Genomic DNA, 23,379 nt, shown 5'->3' on the forward strand with positions numbered 1-23,379 from the left:
CAGCAGTGTCACTGAAGAAAAAAAAAATGAATGCTCTTTCCTGGCAATGTGGTAATCTTACTGTAATCTTAAGCAATAGTTCCTTAAAACAGGAAGAGTTGCAATCAACTCAGCTGGTAAATCTAAAGACATATGACACACACTGAAAAAATAGAAGAAGCTTGTGGACCTTTGTATTATAAATCAACACCATAATGACATTTTAGCTGTTGCATTGTGACTGTGAGTCTGGTGTGGGAGGCTCAGTGTTTACGCTAACGTGTTTAGTTTGTGAATGAAATGCATTTTGTTTTAAGGCTTTTATTGAGTAATTTCTTGTAATAATTGATGGTATTGAGGTACACTGACGGTAACTCACGGGGCTCAGAGGTTTTCTGTTCCATTGAGACGGCATGGGAGGGTTGAAAGTTTAATTAGCGTATTTCACATATTTGTAAGGAATTTGACTTATTTTGTTATGTGGTAAGTTTTTGTCGTTACTAGCAAAGTAATGTAACGAGCGTAACGCTAGCGTTGAGTTACATTAGAGTCTTTTGGAGATATTTAATTTCCTCCTTCTGTTTTAATAAAGTTTCAAGGAGCCAGCACAGTGGGTTGGGATCAGACCATCAGCCAATACTTACCTTTGTTCGATCGAGATGCTACTGACTGTTTTAAAGCTATTATTGTTTAATTCTTGATCATTTTGGAGTCAGAATTGGAGAGCAATGTTCAACATTGAGTTCAATTCTAGGTACAATGTCGCCACGCTCAGGCGCGGTGCCGCAACTGCGCGTAAACGGAGGAGGATTCATGAGTTGGCAAAAAAAAACAAAAAAAACAAAAAAAAAAAACAGCAGGTCTCTTCTGAATCAGGACTCATACTCCCAGAATTCATGTTAGTTCTGCTTCAGTGGCGTATCACCTCCTCCTCCGCCTGCTCTCCGTTTTACCCGTTGGACGGAGTTGTATCCCGGCGAGCAGCGTCCCGAAACACCTTAATACGCCGCTAGCTGCTTTTGCAGTGGGAGATGGGCGAGAAGGAGAGCATGCTGAAGGATGCCAGATGGAGACTGAGGAGGTAAGGATGTGTGTATATGCACACTGTCTGAAGGCTGGTCATCGTTTCTGATTGAGTGCGTGATGCGCTTTTCCCCAGCTTTTCTGTCTGGTGCATCCCTGCTGCCTGTTATGACCAAGAGGGGTGTGCCACTGACACCCATGCATATCCACTGTTTCCTCCAGGAAAGCAGCAGACTGTCCATACAGAGCTGCTGATTCTGTGATTTTCTGGTACACTGTTTATTCATAATCTATTGGCCATTTTGTGTCAAGGTGTAATATATCTTATCAGAGCTAAAAGAAGACTAAGGGGATTTTATTCAGGCTGTGAGGAGACTGACAGGGATGGACCCCTTTTAATATTCTGTTAAATTAAATTGGATGTTTTTAACTAAGTCTGTAAGATGATGATAATAATAATAATAATAATAATTAATCGTTTGGTCTCTAAAATAAGAAAAAAATACTAAAAATGCACATCACAATTTCAAGATGACATCTTAAGATTACTTGCTATTCAGTTTACAACGATATATAACAGAGATAAGAGGCAAATTCTTACATTTGGGAGGCAAATGATTTTTGGCATTTTTGTTTGATAAATGATTGATGAATGATGATGAGTGAAATGAATGTTCTGCTGATAAGTCACTGTTCATACCCCCCCACCCCCATCAGAAGAAAAGAAAGAAAGAAAGGAAGGAAGCAAGAGAGAATCACACTGCTGACATCAAACCCAAAATAAAAGAAAATAAATAAAGGTCACTGGGAAGATGTCTTTATGGTGAGGTGTCTCAACTTAATGACCCTTTTGGATTCATGGCCAGTCATTAAGACACAGGACAGGTTCCTCCCTTTTAAATCACTACAAAGATTTTTTTTTTTGCAGAGGCAGCACAGAAACGTCTGTGGGCTGTTGAAAGTGATATTGCTACAGTGACTGGGATGTTAAAAATAATAGGGTAGTAATTAATTACTGTTAGTGCAGCTGAGACCTTTGCTACTTCAACACTGAAGCATGAAATCTGAAATTTTATGGGAAAGTGTGAAAGTGCACAGAGCCAATTAAAATCCTTACGTAACGTCTGTGCAAAGTGTCTCATCCTGTTGTTGACTGTACTGTAAGAAAGCATCATTAGTGTCCACTGCACTGAATGTGCCAAGCTGTAGGTTGAGCTTTCGCTTTAATCCAGCAGATTTTATTATTTCAGGATATGGGCAGTTTTTAAATTGAAATTACCTGATCAATTAGAGAAGAACATGAATTATATGATTTACAACTGCCTGTTGTAGAGTGATGAAACACAATGAATGATAATTGTAAACTAAGATGAAATTATTATTAATTTAATTGCTTATAATCAACAGGAAATTAATCAACTGCAGCTTTTCTCTGCATCATATCATTATGAAATTATTCCCTTTGGGTTTTTAAACTGTTGCTCAGACAGCATAAGCAAATACATAATTCATTCTTAATCAGCTACTTGCTAAAAGTGATGGAGTCATGAACACATTGTTACTTGACAGAGTTAAGAGATTGCTGTATTTGTGTTTTGTCTCACTGGTTTAAAGTGAGTTTAAAGTGGGGCTGTGCTGGAAAAAAGGTGATGTCAAGTTTTTCCATGCAATGATGAATCAGAATTTTACACTACAAGAACCTGAATCTGATGATAGTCACTATCAGTCACATCTGATCAAACCACACACACAGTCCTAATCAAGCAGATGAGCGGACATTTTGACTTTTTAAACTATGGATGTTTTTTGTCTCCAACTTTAGCATAAAGTGTTGTATATAATGTCACAAATATTGAATTATTTGAAACCGAGTTTTCAGAAATTTGTACACTTCAATTTTTCAAGTTTATTTTAATCAATAGACTAATCAATAATAATAATACAAAATAAGGCCTATCGTAAAATGTAGTATTTAGACTTACAGATTACCACTGTACAATTCCTCCCATCATGCATCTCTGCTAAATCTGTCCCGCATTACTCCTGCAGAGACCATGAATACCTGTTCTTACTCAAATGCTGTGCATCTGAGAAAACATGTCATAGCATTAAACTGATACAACCTCATCAGCTGACTGTCAGGTGATACAGATGTCAGAATTTTCCAAATAACTCCCTTTGGGTGCAGAGCAGCTAATGCAGTGTTAATGCACTCGTTCACCTAATTCTTATGGGGTTTTTGTACAGTGCAGCTGACTTATTCACTTTGAAGAGTTAAGATGTGTGCTTGTGTGTATGTGCATCTGTTCTTACTGCACAATCCCCAAAGGCTAGTCCTCACCCCCCTTTCCTTTTATAGCCTGGGACATGTGGAAGGACGGGAGGGAGGTGTGTGTGTGTGTGTTGGAGGGGGGCAGCCTGTGAGAAGGAGTGGCCCACTTCTACAAACATGGCGGCATGGTGGGATGGGAGCCGTGTAAATGTGTAACAAGGTGCCTGCCCCTCCCTCCCTCACCCACCATCCCTCCCTCTCTCCCTCATCTGCGGTTGGGGGATGCAAGGAGAGAGAGCAGAGGAGTGGGGAGAGCCTCGCCTCCCGTCACTCTCTCTCACAACACAGTGAGAGCCACAGGACTCATGCTGTCCTCCAGCACACCCACACACACTAGCACTGAGAGCAAGAGACACTGAGAGAGAGGGGTACAGCATCACGAAAGGAAGGAGAGAGGTGCAACGTGCAGAGAGAGAGGGAGGGACGTAGCAAAGGAGATAAAAAATCCAAATCCTGAAGAGAGAAAACAGAAGGATTTTCTCTTTTCTCCCGAGGAGCTGCGAATAACCCTCGGTGAAGGATGGCAGAAGGGGGAGAGGGAGAGGAGGAGATTCAGTTCCTGCGAACGGTGAGTCCTGCTTACTTTCCTTTTTGGGAAGGCTAACCTGCACTGGCTGCTGGAGAGGAGTTTGGGAGGTTTGGGGCTGGAGAAGGAGATGACGAGTTGAGAACAGTGAGAAAGGAAATTAGAACATTTTTTACTGAAGAGAAGCAATTAATTTATACTCTATGTGATTCAACTCTTGACTAAAACTGACTCACGATCTTCCAGCATCAACTTCATTGCTCCTTCAGTGTCCACTGGTTTCACAGTTTCTTTACTTTTATCACTTTTTCATTTCTGGCATTGGATATTTAAGTCATATCTGTAGTTGCAGTTCTCAGAGCCAAGGCCTGCTTCTGCATATAGTTGACTATTTTTGCGGTGCCCTGAATGTGCCATGACCTGCTTATCAGTTGCTCTCTTTAAACTTGGTAGTTGATTCCTTTAATCTGCTGAAATCTGGGGTTGTTAACCTACACTACGTGATTATATTTTGATCTTTTCAGAATGCACTGCTCATTGTCTCGCCTAATCTCTTTTATATTACTTCCAGAATGTTCTGGGCTTAAGAATAGGTGGGTAACAGTGTATGTGTGCATATGTGTGTGTGAGCGCAGATAGATAGACAGGGGCTGGTGCATCTGTTAGCATCGTTATCTATTTATATCTGAGGAAAGTAGAGCCTGTCAGTGCGGGGTGAGGAGGCAGAGCAACAAGCTACCCAGGGCCTGCAGGGGACAGCTGGCCAAAGGCTGCATGTCTTCCTTGGAGAAGCCAGCACACAGTCACAGTGTAGAGATATCCACTTCACAGTCTCAAACTCAGTGGAGGATGACCTCAAAAATGACCTAAAACAGCTGAGTTGGTGAAATGGGTTTCCAAAGCTAAAGAGAGAGAGAGAGAGAGAGAGAGAGAGAGAGAGAGAGAGAAAGATAAGCATGCAGTATCTGAGATAAATACTATATTAAATTGGTCTGAATATATTATTTTTCATTTCATCCATTTGGTGCTGTTTCCATGAACCTAAACCTAAAACCTATAGGTGGTAGGTTTTAGGTTTACGTTCAGGTTCATGGAAACAGCACCAAATGGATTTGAACCTAAAAAAGGTCATTAGGACAAAAGAATGTTGAGAAACCCTTGATTATTGCTACCAGTAATCACCTGGAAGATCATAGGTTCGATTAATGCAAGAACCATTTACCTGCAATATCATTTTTCAGATATTGATATGAAATCAGTATGCAGTATACAAACTGTTACTGTTTTACTGTTATTCATTACATCAGACAAAGCTCTTCACCCATATAAAACAGAAACTTTGATAGCTAATCGTGTTGGTTTTTAAGGCCAATTTGCTTGGAATCATTAATTTAGACAAAAAAATGTATTGATGTTGTTAACAATAACATGATACAATAATACAGTAATTATTGCCAGGCTCTGTTTCCATCGACGATTATGTGAGATGTTGAAACACCCTCAAACAGGAGACTCCTCCCTGCTCACTTAGTTTGACTTTAAGAACAAAATCTCCACAGCGAAATGTTTTTCTGTTAAAGTGGAGCTCTGCTTTACCGCTGCCATTGCTACCATGTTTACCTAACTGGCACTTGAATGTAGTTAGCTGTGAAATAATAGTTCAAGTACAAAAGAGCCCAGATAGCGGCATGCAGAAAGACCACAAGCAAATTATATTGATGGACAAGATTCCTGTCAAGCTTGTGGAGTCAGCTCACAATATCCACAAGACGGCATTACAGAGCAACACAGCAGTTGCTTCTGTTACAAAACTATTAACAGTGTGTTTTTTCTTCTCTTCAGAAACTGGCAAATGAATTGTGAGACACTAAACACTTTGAATGCCTTCAGTGGGTTTGTCCTTTGGTTCAAGAGGCTCGGTTAGGATGAACCTATTAGACATCGACACTTCAAAAGGACAAACAATGCAGCTCTATTGTGAATTATTAATGTCTCGTGTACTTCAATGGATTTATCTTTGACACTAACACTGTCGGGGTCAGGGGTTCAATCCCCACCGGGGATACAGGGCTAAAAATGTAAGTGCTTGTGGTGCTGTAAGGATCTTTGGATTAAAGCATCCACCAAATGGTCTGTGTTATCAGTATTTTAATTAGAGGCCAGTGATGGGAGGCATTGTGTGAGTCAGCTGTTTCTCTCAGCTGGGGTTTTTCCCTGGGTTATATTGGAGGTGGGAGGTGTGATGAAAGTAGAGTGAGAGCCCAGTTCTTCTCCAGCTGGGGCAGCAGACTGTAGTCATATATTTACCTGATATTATCTTTTTACAGTCACATAACCTGCCATGGAGGTTCACAGCCTGTGTGCCAAGGTTCACCTTTCAGCAGAGGTTTAGCTCAGCCCATCAGCCCACTTCGTGTAGAAGTCATTACATTTAACTTATAACAATTTAATGAAATCTTTTGAAAATATGGGAGCAAATTTTGCTCTTAAAAGAAGTGCCATTTCATCACACCATGGTGTCTAGTTTAGGATAACAAACATTTATGTTACTTGTTAGCACAACTAATAATAGCTCAAAATGAACTGATGAGATGAACTGATATTCAAGATTTATCCCAAGAAAATACATTTAAAATCCCACAATGCATATTTTTGTTGTGTCCCCAAAATTGTGTTCCAAAAAAGAGCCCAAAGCTAGGCACATTTTGCTATACATTGATACCTATAGCTAGCCTGCACGTCTGTCAGAGTAAAATCGCATCCAAAACATGCTTCTTACTGTACTGTAGGTGTTTGAGAAACCTATTGTTGTCTATTTGAGGAAGGAGCTGAAAAAAATGATAGCACTGTAAGCCTGTCAGTCCCTTACTTTGTATCCCTTTCTCTGTTATTCTAATTGTTTTTCACCCCTGCTGGGAATCCTCCAAATAATAAGAAAAGCTGTGGGGGGGTGAGTTTGGGAGTAAGGCGATGCAGTGTTACTGCGTTTAGTGTTTTTTTCCCATGGGGATTTTGTTTAATAGTAAGACAAGAAAGGAAGATTAGATCCCTTAAATGCTGAATCCTTCTCAGTGTGACAGATGGGCAACTCAGGAAAATGTAATGCAGTTTGGTCTTCTTTAACACATATCCAGTGATCGTTTTCACATCACAAAAGGCCACACACAGATTACTCAGCAGTGCTGCTCTATTCTATTCTGGGTCTTATTGTGTTATTCTAATATGGTCCAGGCCTGTGACTCATACAACACTGAGTGATCGCAGTGTGGCTGGAATAGTTGTATAGTCTACACTCACTGGTGGGGCTTAGCCATGCCACCTGCAGTACAGTAGCAGGTTACTTAAATTCTCTCTCCACTCAAACAAAGCGGATGCCCTCTGTTGAACTACAGGTATCTAGTATTCAACCTCCCCCCTACAAAACACCCTGCAAGCACTTCAGCCCCCACATTTGCTGTCAAGATATTGGCTTAGCTTGCAATAGCCAGCAGTCTTTCCTTTTCTCTTTAGAAAAAGCCTATAATAACAGCCACAGACTGCTGAAATGTCTCACTGCACTATAAACACACAAGAGGCTACATCAGGTAATCCAGAGTTCATACAATGATGCCGTTTCTCTTCTGGTGACAGTAAAAGCTGTGTCAACTGTTTCACGTTGCCATATTTGTGGTGTGAATCACACAGATTAGTGAGTTTGAAGGGGTATTAATGCTCCAGTCTATAACAGCAGTTTATTTTTACAGTGTGCCACTATAAGTGCACACACTCTGGAGGGATAAACCAGAGGAGTCAGTGTCCTACTTGCCAGCATCCTTTGGGAGATGTGGGTGTGTGTGTCTCTGTTCGTGTCAAGTGAACAGAGATCTTCTTCATTGTTATGACAGTCAGTTATGGCATTTGTGACAAATGCAGGCCTGCAGACACCATAACCGTAACTGTTGTCAGAACTGTATGGGCAGTTATGTTTGCAGGAAGCACTGACTTGGTGATTTACAGGTCAAGAGGTGACTAGATGTACTCTTTCAGTTTTCAACAAAATGTGTATACTGGGGGGCCTATGCAGGATTTGAAGATTTTAGGGGGTTTACATCGTGTCTGTTTTGGTCAAATGCAGCCAGGGAGAGAGGGGGATGCCACACAACAAAGGTCCCTGGCTGGATTGGGGATGTTGTGGTTATATGGCATGCGTCTTAACCACTCAGCTATTGGATGCTCAGCCAGTGACTTTTTAGTTATTTATCAATTTCATTGCTTAAATTTGGTGAAAACTAAAGTGGATTTAATAAGGTATTTGAAAGGATTCTGATTCAATAAGCAAATTCAACACAGGATTTAGATTTGATGAAATGCTGTCCCTGACCTGCCTTGATCAAAAGGCAACAATTGAAAAATAGGGACAACATCCAAATACATCACTGCCCCTGCAGAGTAACTAAATTCAAAAACGTTAACCCCATTTTTTATGACTGTCTCTCTCTCGCTACTTCTATCTCTTTCTTGAGTCTTTAACACATCATTTCTGGTTCCCCTATGGAGTGTTATACTATCATGTCTGGATTGCTTGTTTTTTTCCTGTGAGATCAGGCTGGGATGCTGATTTCCATTTCTGCAGTGGAGATGACACTGACCGAGGAAACCCAAAACTATGATATATATATTTCATTTGGTTGCACTGCTGTTTATTTGGACAGTCTTTCCCCATTTTTCATCCCAACTGTCTTTGCCCCCTCTCTCTGTTTCTTTATCTATTACATAAACACACACACACACACACGCACAGACACACACACACACACACACACACACACACACACACACACACACACAGTGTGTGTACATCAGTGAGCTACAGTAGCAGCAGATTTTGGGATGGCAGCAGATGACGGACAGGGGTGAGGGAGGTGGGCAGGGTGTGAGCGAAGCAGGGCTTTAGAAGTGCTGAGCCCAGGACACACACACACACACACACACACACACACACACACACACACACACACACACACAGCACCTGCTAGTCTGCCTGCTTTGTTTGCAGCACAACACACAATACACAATAAACAGGTGGTCTGGTCTGCTCTCTCAGGCACGAGACAGAAACACACACAGAGAGAGAGGGATCCTGCAGAAGCAAAGTGTTGCAAAGTGACAACTGTTATGCAAACTGCTGTGTGTGTAAGTGTGTGTGTGTGTGTGTGTGTGTGTGTGTGTGTGTGTGTGTGCATGTGTGCAGAGGCTCAATGATTAGCTCTGTCACCTTACAACTAGAAGGATCCAGGGATCTTTTTTTGCAGGAAGGTTCCTTGTCTTCCTGTCCATGTTACCACGCATAGATTTAAAGAGTGAGGTGGATTGTAGACATTGAATAATAGTTTAAAATAATGGTTTAAAATAAAAATACGTCAGTCAAACTCCTCTCTTAGTACCAACCCATTAAAGTTGTACCTTAACTAATCGTATACTAATAACTAATCATATACTAAGGATACTAAATCATGTATACTGTATACTTCACATTTTACATTTTTGCTGATGATTTTTGAATACTTGTAATACAGTTTTAGATTTTTGGATGTATTAATCTTACTGTTTCAAGCATTGAAGTGGTATGTAAATCAATTAGCAGACTATTGATACTTTCTCAAGTTGAGTAATCTGGCACACTGAACATCAGATCCACATTAATTTGTGTCACTGTTACAGTATCATTGCCTCGCACTTGGTAAAAGTCTGCAGTGCTTTACTTCTCACCATAATGTAACTTTGACAAACATAACGTGGACTTTATGGCCACTGTGATAGATTACAGTAAGGCAAGATTCAAAAGTCTACTAATACATTTTCATATTGTATTCAGAAATGAATGGAAACCAACTTTCTGAAACATGGCAGCATGGTTTTCAAAATGGCTGGCAGTGATGTAAAGTCGATGTGATTTTTAGTAAATAGTCTAAAACATCCAAAACCACTGGTGTGGTCCTTTAAAGCCCTTTAGAAGCTAGTATAACACAAAGTGTTTGTGTTTACTACATAATTTCTCACTGACAACGCTTTGTTCCAAGATACCAAAATCATCCAGAATGTGTGTGCAGCTGGAGTTTTGTCAGAGAGGAAAATGTTGGCGATGATGAGGTAAATATTAGACTATTTTGGATCCACAGTGCAGTCGTTTGGCATGAGGCACTTGGATTATGCTGCAAAAGCTGTCCCGAGAAATCGGACAATATTTTTTTCAGAGCTGAAGGAACACGGTCGTATTAACTAAGTAAGTTTGAGCGAAGGCTGATATTAAACTATAAAGATTAACTTTATGTGCTTTGTGAACTTCCAGGGAGGTTCAAAGATATTTGTAGTTTAATGTTTAGTTTATTACTTTATTTTACAGGGGCAGTGCATATTAATAACATTTCTGAAAATATGCCAGAGTTAGCCAGAAAGGCTCATTTTCATCTGTAGTCCTCGGGCAGGCAATAGTTGAAAGCAAGACGTTAAGAATAAAAGCACTGTATATACAATCAACGATAAAAGCAGTGAAAAATACGCAGATGCAAACAGTCTGCACTACGTAGAGACAAGAGACAGCTCTTATGACACAGGATCAACAATAGCATGATAACAGTCAACAAATCAACAGATAGCATGATAACACAATGTTAGGCCTGGTGAATTGTGGATATTAATATTTAGGTTGATCTCTTCTTTTTAACTGTCCACAGGTAAGAACGGAAATTGGTGAATATTTTCTTGGGTAGACTGGAGGTGTCCCTTCTATTTGCCCCAATGTATGCTGGGATATTGCATATTTCAGTTTTTTCAATCCTATTTTCTCAGGCTGTTAGGCTGTATTTTCATTTGGACTATGGGATGTTGCTTGTCTTGCACAATAAATCTCTCTCTGCACCTTAACTCACTCCTATATTCAATTTTTGGATTATGCATCTGTTTTAAACAGGCCTGCTGGTCGGGAAAGTACTTTGCTTACTCTTAAGGCAAATAGACCTTTTTAGAGGGATGGATTTTGGATTCAGTCCAGCTAAAATAATTTATTTATAACAGTGTTTTCCTTTGAATTGCTGCTGTCTGCCAGACTTATCGTCGTTCAAAGGGCAGAGGCTGTTTAATGTTTGATGTCTGGTAGTTTGTAGCAGTTTAACTGAGCCGGAGGGGAATGAAGCCAGTGTGTAGGCTGCCAAAACACTATGTCTCAATGGAATTCAACATGTGTGTCTCTTAGAATCTGATTTGTGAATTATCACTGTTGAAGCCTAGAGTACCCGGTAGCTTAGTTGTGGTGAAAATCATAAAATATGGAAACATATTCATAATGTTTAGTAGATATTTTTCTACAACCTACATTTTTATTAGCAACCTCATCAAAAGAGTTTATGGATGTTTTGCAGTTGTAGCCACATAAGATTTTAACCCTAATTCTGCTGAAATGTATAACCTAGTAAGCTTCAAGAGAATTTTCGAATGGTTAAGTACAATACCTATCCTTTAATTTTCCTACTTAAGTAACTCAAATGCAATCTGCTTTTTTGGGCATTGACTGATTTTACTTTTGCTTTTTGCCCTCAGTTTTGCCCCAAGTAGAGGTTATCAGCTAGTTTTCCTGTGCTCAATGACCTTCCCTGTGAGCAAGAGAGTCTTGCTCTTTCTTCACGGGAGACTTCTAAGTATCTCCAAGTGAGACCTCTAAGTATCTGCTGGTCAGCAGAAGGAGGGAATGTGATAGTGACAGGTGCAGCCACCTAAAATAGGAGAGGAGTGGAGGGGGAAGACCCAGAGCAGAGTGGTAGAGGTAATGGAAAAGGGGAGAGAAAGAGGTCTGCAATGAAATAAAAAAGTACAGAGAGAAAATATGGGTGAGAAGAGTACATCGAAAGAAATAGTGTGCAATGAGAGTGAGCATGATAAAGAGAAAGAGAGAGACAGCAGCAAACGCAGAATGTAAAAAAGACAAAGCTCTAAATGTTCTCGACACTCTGTGCGCAGTTGAAAAATTTATCAGCAGTGATTCAGTGCAGCACAATAACTTTTCTGTCTCGAGCCACCTATAACTTTTGTACTTACATAGCATAATTTATCGGAAAAACATCCATACCACATTAGACATATAACTCAGAGCAGATAGATAGATAGACACTCACAGGACTGTAATGACTCCTGCATTACTGCAGCAGTATGAAACATTTTCTCATTTTGCATATGATTTTATACTATAGTAGTATAATGTTAGTTTACAAGTGTGTATCAGTGTCTCTGATAGTAAACATTTTTTAATATTTGTATGGTTGTTTGTGTACCATTATACAGGACTCCAGGTCCAGATTGCACCTTAACAGTTTTTTTGTTTTTTTTTACATTGTTGAATGTTAAATACAAAACCACTTAATCATTCCTCCTGTCACCTTCTAATGCCTGGAAAGACAGTAAAACCTGTTTTCTCAGTATCCTGGAATGGCACTAGTAGTTACCTGTTCAGTGCTAAATCTGTATCTGTTGACACCGTGGTGAGTTAAGGAGATGGTTTGGCTATTTTAGAGGTGATATGTAAGAGATGGTGTGTAGGCCTGGTGTTTACTGTATGTAACCTAAACTCTCAGCCAGACCTTTATATTCACACTTTTCATATCCTCAGGCAGCACAGACCCGTAACTGTCCATCTACAGTGTCAGGTGATGGGGTGGACGTTTTATCAGAACAACGAAAAGGGTCTAACCTTAAAATGCTTTAGAGGCATTGATTCTGAATAAATAACAACTTCATGAAAAATTTAGTAAAATAAGCCTTTGAATGATGATACAAGACAGAAGATGCAAAATAAGGGTCAGGGAGAAAAGAGGGAGGTTGTTTGTGAGATTTTATTCTTGGAGAGGAGAGGGAGAGGAGAAAACATGAGCATGATTTAGGAGAATGTGGGTGCCACAAGGCCCTTCAGACTGCAGTCTGTGATGGAGGATCCTAATTGTGCACCAATATGGTCTCTTCTAGTTTTCAAAGGGAAACCCCATAACCACTCTCCCCTCTACCTTATTGAACTGTTTCTCTCCTCCACCCACATACTTTGCAATGTGCTGTCCCTCACTCTTTTTATGTCTGCAGAAATATAATCAATGTCCTGAGGTGGCCTGCATCAGCACACTTTGATCAGAGTATCAGGCAGAAATCTGGACCGTAAAAAAAGAATGTATATATTATTCAGTGATTTGATGAAGGTGTTGGGGCAGGCTTTGAGTGGCATGGATGTGTCAATTCAGAGTTTGAGAGTATGGCGTGAAAGGTTAATATAGTAAACCAGTATTGAGATGAAAATATTCAGAAATCAGTCATGAACTGAAATAAAGATTTAAACAAAAATGAGTGAAACAGTTAAAACTGCATTACAACTACCCTGTTAACTTGCAAATAAAATAAATAAAAAAACATGATTTTAATTTGAAGGCCTGTTGATTCTGCTGGGAAAAAAACATTTGACTCAATGGGATAAATATAGGTTTACAATGCGATTTTGAATAGTCATTATCAAGATAATGCTACTATAAATATTTTGATATATCTGTTGTCCATATCAAACATGTATTAAAGATAACAAAATATGTAAATATTAGAAAATACAGACTAGAATAAAAATAGCCATTTGTCTTAAAAACTACCAAAACCAAATGATTACAAGTTGTTTTATGTTTGTGTCTACAGGTCATGTACCACTTTTGTTTGTGTTTTCTTATGGCGATGAAGAGAAAAGCTTAACACTGTTGATATATTCTAAAAATCGTGTTTATTGTACCAACATGCAGTTGAAAGTCAAGCCAGGAAATGAACTTTTTGGTCACTAGAACAGTGACCAATGAATTATAAAGGCACCAGCTCCAGTTTTGCATGTCCTATTTCATTTTTGAACCAAGTCCTGAACCAGCTGATTACCTACTAGTGGAGAAGACAAACCTCCCAACTACAGTTAAAAATATATAGCACTTTCCCATAATAGCATCAGTTTTGAGCCGGTGTAAAAATGTCCCACACAACAAGGTTACCAAATAAACTGCTCTTAACTCTCTCACTTGGAGACCATGTATATGTCCAAGGCTCTGTTGCCCCACCTGTCTCTCTGAATTTGGGGATATCCTCCATAAACAGAAGTGTCACTGCATACACACCAAACTAAACAATCTACAGCAAGAACTGTATCAGCTATGTTCACAGTTGTACAATTACACCTCATTGACCATCCTGTCCCACCCCTTACTTAGGCAGAGCATGAGAGGATTGACGGGTGAGGATATATCTCACCAGTTTGCTTGTTTGCTTCCTGTTTAGGGCGGGCAGCGTGCCTGCTTGTCTGGGGAACCCTGGCTACCCCCTGTCTGCATGTGCACCATCAGACGGCCCTAGAGAATATACAAAGGTGTCTGCTTTCAGGCGCTATCTGTGCCTCTGGCTGTAAATCTCTGCTGCATTACACACCTCTATTTGCGCACACTAGTGTGTTTGTTTGTGTGACTGTCTGTCAATTTACATCCAATTGTCTCTAGCTCTACCTCTGACCCCGAACATCCACATAGCACAGATGCTTCAGCCGCCAAGTCCAAACATGGTTTGGCTGTAACCCTACACCCACCATGTTGATGGGACATCAAATGCGTTTCATGCACACGTCTTTGCTCACTGCCCAGGTATATGATCAGTGGTTCAGATCGGTGATAACCAGCACATCCTGGCTTTCACTCAATACTGCCTACCTGTCTTGGCTCCATCAGATACGGTCATGTAAGATTAACAAATAATCAGAAGTTGTGGTTGGCTTACAATAAAGCGTCAGGTGCACATCCTTCAAATCCTGAAAGCTGCCTCTATTAATATAAGGGTGAGTTAAGCCCAAGGGTTTGTGTGAGCTCCAACTCAGCTTTTCACGTGGTCAAATTGGAAGTGATTCACACAGTGTGACTCTTGGAAGGACACAGCTCTGTAGTTGCTGATGCACTTGACAGAGTACTATTATAAGTCTGAGTGCCCTAACATTTAGGGTGGAATAACAGGTCCAGCCATGTAGCAGCAAAGTGCTGGCAAATGTTGGCTGAGGCTTATGTGGTTGTCTGATCCAAAAGCCAGTTTGGCAGGTAACCTTTCTCAAGGTTCTTGTGCTGAATATCATACTTGACTGGTTAAGTCTGTAAAATACTTGGTACGTTTCAGAATCAATTCTGTGGTTTGAAGAATGAAAGGTTGGTCCCTTGTCCTTCTTACTTTGATAATAATTTGTTGTATGATGTCGACAGATCCATAAAATACCATATTTTATTATATTTATGGCTTAAGACAAATGTTCCCACAGTCACTTACCAAGCGGATTTGCAATTTTTTATACAGTTTATCAAAATCCAGGTGATATATTTCTATAATAATAATAATAATAATAATTATAGTCCTTATTTTTATAACACTTGCAAGAACATGTTTACAAAATTATTTACATATATGAAAAATTGATAAAGATAAAGACGGTGAGATAAAATATTCTCTGCAACCTGGAGGCCAAGGCTCTGTGCCTGTCTAGTGCCTGAACTCCCTGTGAGCTCTCAAAGTCCTCCTTTGGGTCCTCTGCCTTTTTGATCTTGCCTGCAGAGGTAGAGTGATTGAAGCAGAGTAAGTCTGCCATGTGAGACTGTGGCTGTAGAAATAGATGGAAGCCACTGGGTAGGCTGCTGTATAATGTTGGGGCATATATCGTCTACAGTTGTCACCCGATCGCACATCTTGTCTCAGCGCAATGAGTCACTCGGTTACTTCAGTCTGCTTTTAGACATCCACAGGCTCAGCCCAATCTCCTTAATGGGGACTGTGAGCACTGTCCTCAAAACATGGCCAGTTTAGCCCATTTTACCCTTCTCTCTCAGCCAAGTTCAGCTGAGCTTTCTCCATGACCTTACAACTTATCTGCCATGATGTCTGGTCTCAGAACAGTTGTCATTTATATTCAGTCCTGATAAACAAAGATCCATGTCATCTTAGGGCATGTAGCTACTGGTCTGAAACTGAGCTTTGACACTGTGTGAGTGATAGGTATTGTTGTTGTATGAGGGAGGTGGGGCAGATATTTCACCACTTTGTTTTAACATTATTGAAAACTTGATCTCTCTTTAAATACCTGAGCTTCACTAACTTTGCTAAAAGTCATGTTTGTATGGTCCATGTATAGTTTTAGTAACACTTGAGTTGCATATCATATCTGCAGTTAAGGAGAGAGGGCACAGAGGGCACATTGCTCCACTTTCAAGAGTGCAAAGCAGGGAACGTGAGGGCAGGACAGAGGAGACATTTCAAGGCTGAGGAGAGATAGATGATAGCCCAGCCAAAGGAAGAGGGGACACTCTTCAGCCAAAGAAACACTAGAGGTCTCTAGGTATAAGAGAGGAGTCGATGTTATGAGGTCACTGATCTGCATCACTTTCCATTTTCCTGCCGTGTGCCATAGACATAGACATGCAAACTCCTGTGCTGCCCTCGGCCTCGCTTTAAAGTGCCTGCCTGTTCTCCTAAACGTTAAGTCATGGCGGATCGGTGGTGTTGAATCACCAGGGCGAGACAGCGAACAGGTCAAGAACGAAAAGACAGAATTATTCATTAGTTGTTAGAAGAGGGGAGAAAAGTCCAGAACTGTAGAGAGGAATCAGGTTAAGTGATGGATCCACTTGTATAATGACTGAGTAGAAGGAACAGCTGGGAATGTTGAGTGTCAGGTGTGGGTTTCACAAGGGAGGGGGTGTTTATCGCTGCATTTACACCAGTCTCTGGAGGGTTCAGGTATTACCGAGGAGCAACAAATTATTGTCTGTTAACATTCTGCGTGTGGAATTGAGTTGTCTGTATCTATTGTGCCGGCTCTTACTGAGAGGAGCTGTTTGCCGTCTTCTCAACTGGCCATTTAAAAGACCATATCAGTGTTTTTGCCTCATTTTGCTTCTTAACCACAAATTGTGTATATAGTACTGCTGACCATTTTACAAATCTTTGAATTTCAGATTTTTGAATGCATTTTTTTCTGCTTTTCAGGCAGCCATGGGTTTTTATTCATTTCCGTATGATATGAACATCAATTAGCAGACTCTTGAAACTTTCTTTAGTTTAGTAATCCATCACAGCATCATATCTGTGTTATTTTTCAAAGTTATTTTATTGTTGTATGGTGTGGAGTTCAAATCGATTTGAAAAGTCATCACTGCATTACCTTACAATGACATAACTTTGACATAACTTAATGCAAACCTAACGTTCACTGTGACGGATTACATACATAAAGTAAGTTTCAAAAGTTTGCTAATTGATGTCCGTACAGTGTGGAAGTAAAAGTTAGAAAATGCATTAAAAAATCTGTAATAGTACAGCATGACTTCCAAAGCTGTCAGCAGCATTGGAAAGTGTTAATGATTTCTAGTAAGTCTGGGTCAGAAACAAGTATCCAATGTAGCAGAGATAATAATGGTTAAGCAACTCTGGTAAGTTCAGTAATGAGCTGAGTTAAAGTACACATAAGATATAACATATAACTTCAACATTCTCGTGGTTTCACAAAAACACAAAATCTTTAGTCATTGTGTACTGTACAAGTGCCTATTTTTATTGTATTCTATTTTTCTATTATGTCCTCTTCTGCATTCCTTACGAAGCATGTCACTTTAGTCAATAAAAGGTCAGTATTGTACACAACAGTGCCTGCACCAAATGTCGAGTCAAGCCAGTTTTATTCAAGAAGTGCTATTAAAACACAAAACAATGTGTTCTAAAATATGAAAACGCAGGCATAGCAAGGACAAACAGCAGCAAAAATCAGATCAAATAAATGTGTGGTCGAAAGCCCAAATTAGTGGTGGGAGCATATAGTGGGAGCATGAAATAACGTGTCCCAAAAGTGAAAGGCCAGTGAATAAGTGTTTGTTTGTGTATTGGGTGCAGGATGACCAGGTTGTTCTTCAGTGCACTGCCTCTGTCCTGAAGGAGCAGATTAAGCTATGTCTGTCCTGCGAGGGCTTCGGGAACCGTCTCTGCTTCCTGGAAACCACATCCAATGCTCAGGTAAGATGCTGGTACCCTTCCTCCCTTTTATTTGTCCTGTACTGTATGGAACCTTATTTTTTTATCAACTTTGTTTTATCTCTGTGCTATTTATACATTTGCAGAATGTGCCCCCGGACCTGGCCATATGTACCTTCATTCTGGAGCAGTCCCTGTCGGTCCGCGCTCTGCAGGAGATGTTGGCCAACACGGTGGAGATGACCGAGGTAGGACTCATAAGCAGAAATAAAGAAATGAGTAATAGATAGTTGAATATATGAAAAGGGATGGAGATTTTTGCAGAGATGTGAGAAATAGAGTAAGTGCTTTAGAGGAATATGTATGGTGGCCCTGAGAGCTCAATGCACTTAAGAAAACACATGCAAATGAAGAAAACATCTTCATCAATTTGACAACACATGCACAGCATTCAGAGAACACGCTGAAAATGCAGAATTATATGTAAAAAAGAGGTGTTTAGCTTAGCTTAGCACAAAAACTGGAAGCTCCATCAAAGGTGCCCTCCAAAAAATTTTAAACTGTCCTTTTTACATGTTGTATCTTGTGCAGTATTAAAAACATGTTGAAATAACATTTAACAAATCTAGCCTACACTTTGGATCTATTTTCTGACAACATCAGCTGCATCTCAGAAGTCCTGTCCTTATTGTGAAGTTTGAAGAACTTGAAGAACTCTTAACAAAAGCCTCTGATTAGTTTGCTGTCTAACAAGATATAACATGTAAATAAGACTGTTTTGGAGTTATTTTAAGACATATTGAGGCTGTTTTCTTCTGCATCCATCTAGCCTAAAAAGGCGCAGGATCTTTCTCTGTTTTGAACTCAGATATGTACATTTGCTATTGATCCCCTCATGTGACTGTGGATAAGAGGGCAACCTAGCATATTTCCTAAAGATAAGTTAAGATACTTTTAATCATTTTTAATCTGCTTAGCCCAGCTTTTAAACCCATATTTGTAAAACATTTTGTATTCCATTTCTCAAAGTATTACATATACAAGACATACATGTACAAGATTTATCCTTACAGATGATAAAATGTTTTTTTTGTGTTTCACAACTGATTAGAATTGAAAATATATGTTAGTTTTTATGATTGTATTTACTAACAGTACTGAGACCTGTAACAGCACCATGTTAGTACAAGTATTCAAAGATTTGGGTTTGATATCAGGTTCCAGTCCTTTGTTTTTCTGTTGTTTTTATTTTAGTGGGGCTATTTTTTGGTTTACATATGGGTCGCAGATTGGGCCTTTAAAATAAAAAAGCATTTTGTTGGCTTTGAAGTTCATCGTAAAACATACTGTACATCATGATCCTTCAGTCTATGTCAGCACCATAGATGGACTTTTTCTTTGCTTTTATTTTATTATGATTTTTTTCTACTTGTTATCTGACACCCCCTCCCCTCCCCTTCCCTTCTTGCTCTCTGCCAAGCAGGCAGTCGATTTGGACAAATGGGTATGTCTGTTAACATGTCTTATTTCCTGTCACGTGTGTCCCAACCAACCTGGCAACTGTCCTCGTTCCTGTCCTGTTGCCCACTGGATGTCCTATTGAATGAAATAGTGCTGTATCATTCACACGTCTCAATTCATATCCGTTTAGCCCTCACCCCAAGGTGGTGATTACTCTGTACACCTTTCATTAATTTTTAGCTACAGCAACTGATGGGGTCCATGTAAACAAGTCCATTGTCTTTAAATTAATCATTTATGCTGAGCTGCTCTTTATCTACAAAAAAACTGCATAGTTACTGGTAAAATTAAAAAAATAAGTTTTATTGAAACATTTAATTCATTTAACTAAAATTGTCTAAATATACAGTTTAAAAGCCAGTGTCAAGGCTGTAGTGAACAGTATTTTATGCACTTTTGTACTTTTTTCTACTAAGTTCACCTGTATCTGTTACAATTGAATTATCTATCCTACAACACCAAGCAAATCTAGCAAGGTGTCACAATGCATCATTCATTTGCATTTCATGCGGAAATCTCCCCAGCACATTTATCCCTATACCCTTATCATGCATATTACCTTACCTTGCTTGATGTTGTTCCTTTTGTTTCAGCACATTGTTCTTTGTTAGTCTTTGATGACGTCAAGCAAATTTCTGTTCCCCTTTTTATACAGAACGTGTTTTCATACTGCTGCCAAAACTGATTGTAATTAGTGAAGCCCCATCTAATTTGGCTTACTTTAAAGGCATTGGAATCCACACATATAAACTTTAATATGGCTAAAACTTTGTCGTAGATGATATCACATAATTCTGATATATTTGCAGCCATCTACTGTAGCAATCTAGATTTTGATTTAAGTCCTTCTGAATCAACGGGCGAGCTTTTGTAGACTCTCAATTTTGCATCAACATTCAACAATCATATAGTGAGAAATCCATCAACGTATTTATCAGTTTACCAATTTACAGCACCCTCAACCAACCAGAATGTAAGGCAGCCACAAGACTTATTGTTTTTTTAGTGTAACTCACAAAAAAACCCCAAAACTTTTTGCCTTGATTATGTTAAAATATGTATAAAGTTGATGCCCATCCTCTGGGGTTGTCAACAGGCACTGGATATATTGGAAATCACAAACTGAAAAAATGTATCTGAAGCAAGTTAAGGGAAAGTGGGTAGACCAATGTATAGTATTTAATATCACATATTAATGAAATATAATAATTCAGTATTCAAAGATGGATTTGTCACACTCACCAGATTGAGAAGGCACTGTTTGGTGATCACTGCCTATAAACCCAGGATGCTGAAAGCTGAAGTCCTAACCCACTTCTGAGCTAGCTTCTGTTCCACTAGCTTTCAGTTCTCAACTATTTTCCAAAAGTTTGTTTCTTTAATGGCTTGAAAAACATAATGTGGTTTGTCCATGCTCCAGCTAACTTTGTATACCTGTTTACAAGACAATAAAATGTAAGGACGTTGATATGGACAGAAAACCCCATATTTCAGCTTTTACAGATGAAACAAACCTTTCCTGACTGAGGTTAATGGAACTCAAGCTAGCTTTAGGAGAGGCTCTCTATTTGCAGCATTTTATTAGTTACATTATCGTGGATAGTTTGGGCACTTCCTGGCCTCACAGGAGTTGGAAGATGTGGATAAGCCAGGCCTTTCTAATGGTGAGCAGGAGGATGAGAATAGCATGGCATGCAGCCCAGCGGAGGGAAACCGGACACCCCAGAGCTCCGGACAAGCATATCGCCCTCTGAACACACACACACACATTTGTCTGTCTATACTTGTAAGGACCCTCATTGACATAATGCATCCCCCAGCCCATAACCTTAACCATTACAACTTAATGCATACCCTCAACCCTTACTGTAATCCTAAAATGCCCTCACAATGCAGAAATGTCCTATCTACGCTGGTTTAAAACTGAAATTTGTCCTCACAAAGATAGCAATACAAGCCCACACACACACCTGGGAAATCACACACCACCACCACCTGCCCTAACCAAGCCTAGTGCTAATACGGACCAGGGCTTATGGTATAGTGCTACCACTTGACATACCTGCCCCTGATTCATCCTAGTGGATTATGGGAGTTTAACCCTACAGAAAGGCTTAGCAATATCTTCCTGTTGGCTGGACTAAATGGTTGTATTGGCTAATCTATCTGTAACTGTTGCAGTAATTGTGTTTTCTTGTTGCATCCTCGCTGGATGTTGAGAAAAGGTAGGATGGATTAATGTTATATTTGCCTTTGTGTGAGATTATAATCTGTGGTGGCTGGATTCAAAGTTTTCAGTTTATTTTGCATTTTGTCAGACTTTGTCAGTCACATCATTGTGATACCTTCTCTCAGAATTATGATTTATAGAGTAGTATCATCCCAGTTTCAGCAATATCTCTACACTGCTTAGTTATTGATGTGGTTGTTGTTGTTATTTTCTTGTATTTGTATAAAATATTGAGCCCAAAACATTCTGTACAGTATTTGTTTTGGGGAAAAGTCATTGTTCAGTGTTGTGGAGCTGTTAGCTGTTATAATTTTTATCCACAAATGACTCACTAAAGTATTCTTTTCAGGGATGTTTTTTTCTTCTTAAAAATACAATGATAAACCTTTGACACACACTCAGTTTTTAAAGTAGCACAATTGTTTACATTCACTTAGCCCATCCGTCTTATCCGTCCCATTCTAACCTTTCCTGTATCTCCATCTCTAAAATAAAATGAGAGTAGATACGTTTTATTGGTCCCCAAAGGATATATCTGGAGTGAACAGTCTTCAAATCATATGCAACATATACAGTGATAGTAACATACAGCAATGTTAAATTCAACAAACAGTGCTACATACAACATAGAATTATGAAATACAGTCTCAAAAAAGAACAAATTGTCAGTGGAAGTTGATGATAATATGTTGGGATCCAGTCATTTACAGTTATTGACAGTTTGGACTTTTAATAATGTGTTCTTCTGACCCCTGGACCTTCTAAATATATATTTGTTTTCCTCCCTGTCTGATCAAGGTATGTTTGAAGTGTACAGCCAGTTTTGTCAGGCTGGTCTGTTAAATATTTTTCTATCTTCTTCCCCTCCAGTCGTCCCAAGGTGGAGGTCATCGTACCTTACTGTACGGTCATGCCATCCTTCTGAGACACAACCACTCAGGCATGGTAAGACTGCATCCAAAGTTGGTTTGAAGAAAAGAATAAACTAATTTAATAAAGGATGGTTTAACTCCAGCTTGTTTACTGTGGTTTACAGCCAATTTTTTATCTACATTTTGGCAAAGATCTGGTCATGTCCTGAATAAAAACTTTCTCCCCAGTACCTGAGCTGTTTGACTACATCTCGGTCACTCACGGACAAGCTGGCCTTTGACGTGGGCTTGCAAGAAGATTCCACTGGTAAAACCAAACTTGGAAATCCTTTTTCAAGATACAAAAGAATGCTCTTTTCTAAGTCTGCATTCAGCTGATTACTGAAACTCATTATCCTCTAGTAGTATTGTTAAATAGTTTTTTGTGAGTCAAATACCGTTTTTGAATTTTGCTGAGTTGGGCTTCTCGAGCTATTGACACAAATGGAGTCAGCAATCCATATCTTCTGTTGCAGTACATTTCTTTCACTTGCAGTTCACTGCAGTTTGGCTGAGAAATATAAACACTGATATGATAATGGTTACTGTGAGGGAGTGGTATGTTGGAAGTGAACATACAGGGTTTTTGTCTTTTGTTTAAATACTTTGAGTGAACTTATCAATTGCAAGTGTCAATCTCCATGGGGAAGTTGTTTGTTCTTCTTCTTCTTGTAGGTGAGGCATGTTGGTGGACCATTCATCCAGCCTCTAAGCAAAGGTCAGAAGGTGAAAAGGTCAGGGTGGGTGACGACCTCATCCTTGTCAGTGTGTCCTCTGAGAGATACCTGGTAAGACTCCTCATACTCCATTCGCTTTGCTGTTACACAAT

General features: G+C 39.5%; 1 protein-coding gene across 23 annotated transcripts in view; it reads left to right on the top strand.

The window, feature by feature from the left end:
* Positions 1-761: 761 nt before the first annotated feature.
* Positions 762-23,379, top strand: part of ryr1b (ryanodine receptor 1b (skeletal)) — an 82,939-nt gene continuing 60,321 nt past the window's right edge. For 13 of the 23 annotated variants that reach the window (XM_044202747.1, XM_044202757.1, XM_044202750.1 and 10 more), the window contains exons 1-7: positions 3,566-3,902; positions 17,811-17,930; positions 18,035-18,136; positions 19,372-19,392; positions 22,510-22,584; positions 22,740-22,818; positions 23,226-23,338. In XM_044202747.1, the coding sequence (XP_044058682.1) occupies positions 3,855-3,902; positions 17,811-17,930; positions 18,035-18,136; positions 19,372-19,392; positions 22,510-22,584; positions 22,740-22,818; positions 23,226-23,338 (558 nt within the window). In that variant the 5' untranslated portion in view covers positions 3,566-3,854. Of the gene's footprint in view, positions 1,061-3,564; positions 3,903-17,810; positions 17,931-18,034; positions 18,137-19,371; positions 19,393-19,432; positions 21,635-22,509; positions 22,585-22,739; positions 22,819-23,225; positions 23,339-23,379 lie in introns of those variants that run through there. The other 10 variants (XM_044202754.1, XM_044202756.1, XM_044202766.1 and 7 more) reach the window with 6 other exon arrangements.

The sequence above is a fragment of the Siniperca chuatsi genome, linkage group LG7 (assembly GCF_020085105.1).
Source record: "Siniperca chuatsi isolate FFG_IHB_CAS linkage group LG7, ASM2008510v1, whole genome shotgun sequence".
NCBI lineage: Eukaryota > Metazoa > Chordata > Actinopteri > Centrarchiformes > Sinipercidae > Siniperca > Siniperca chuatsi.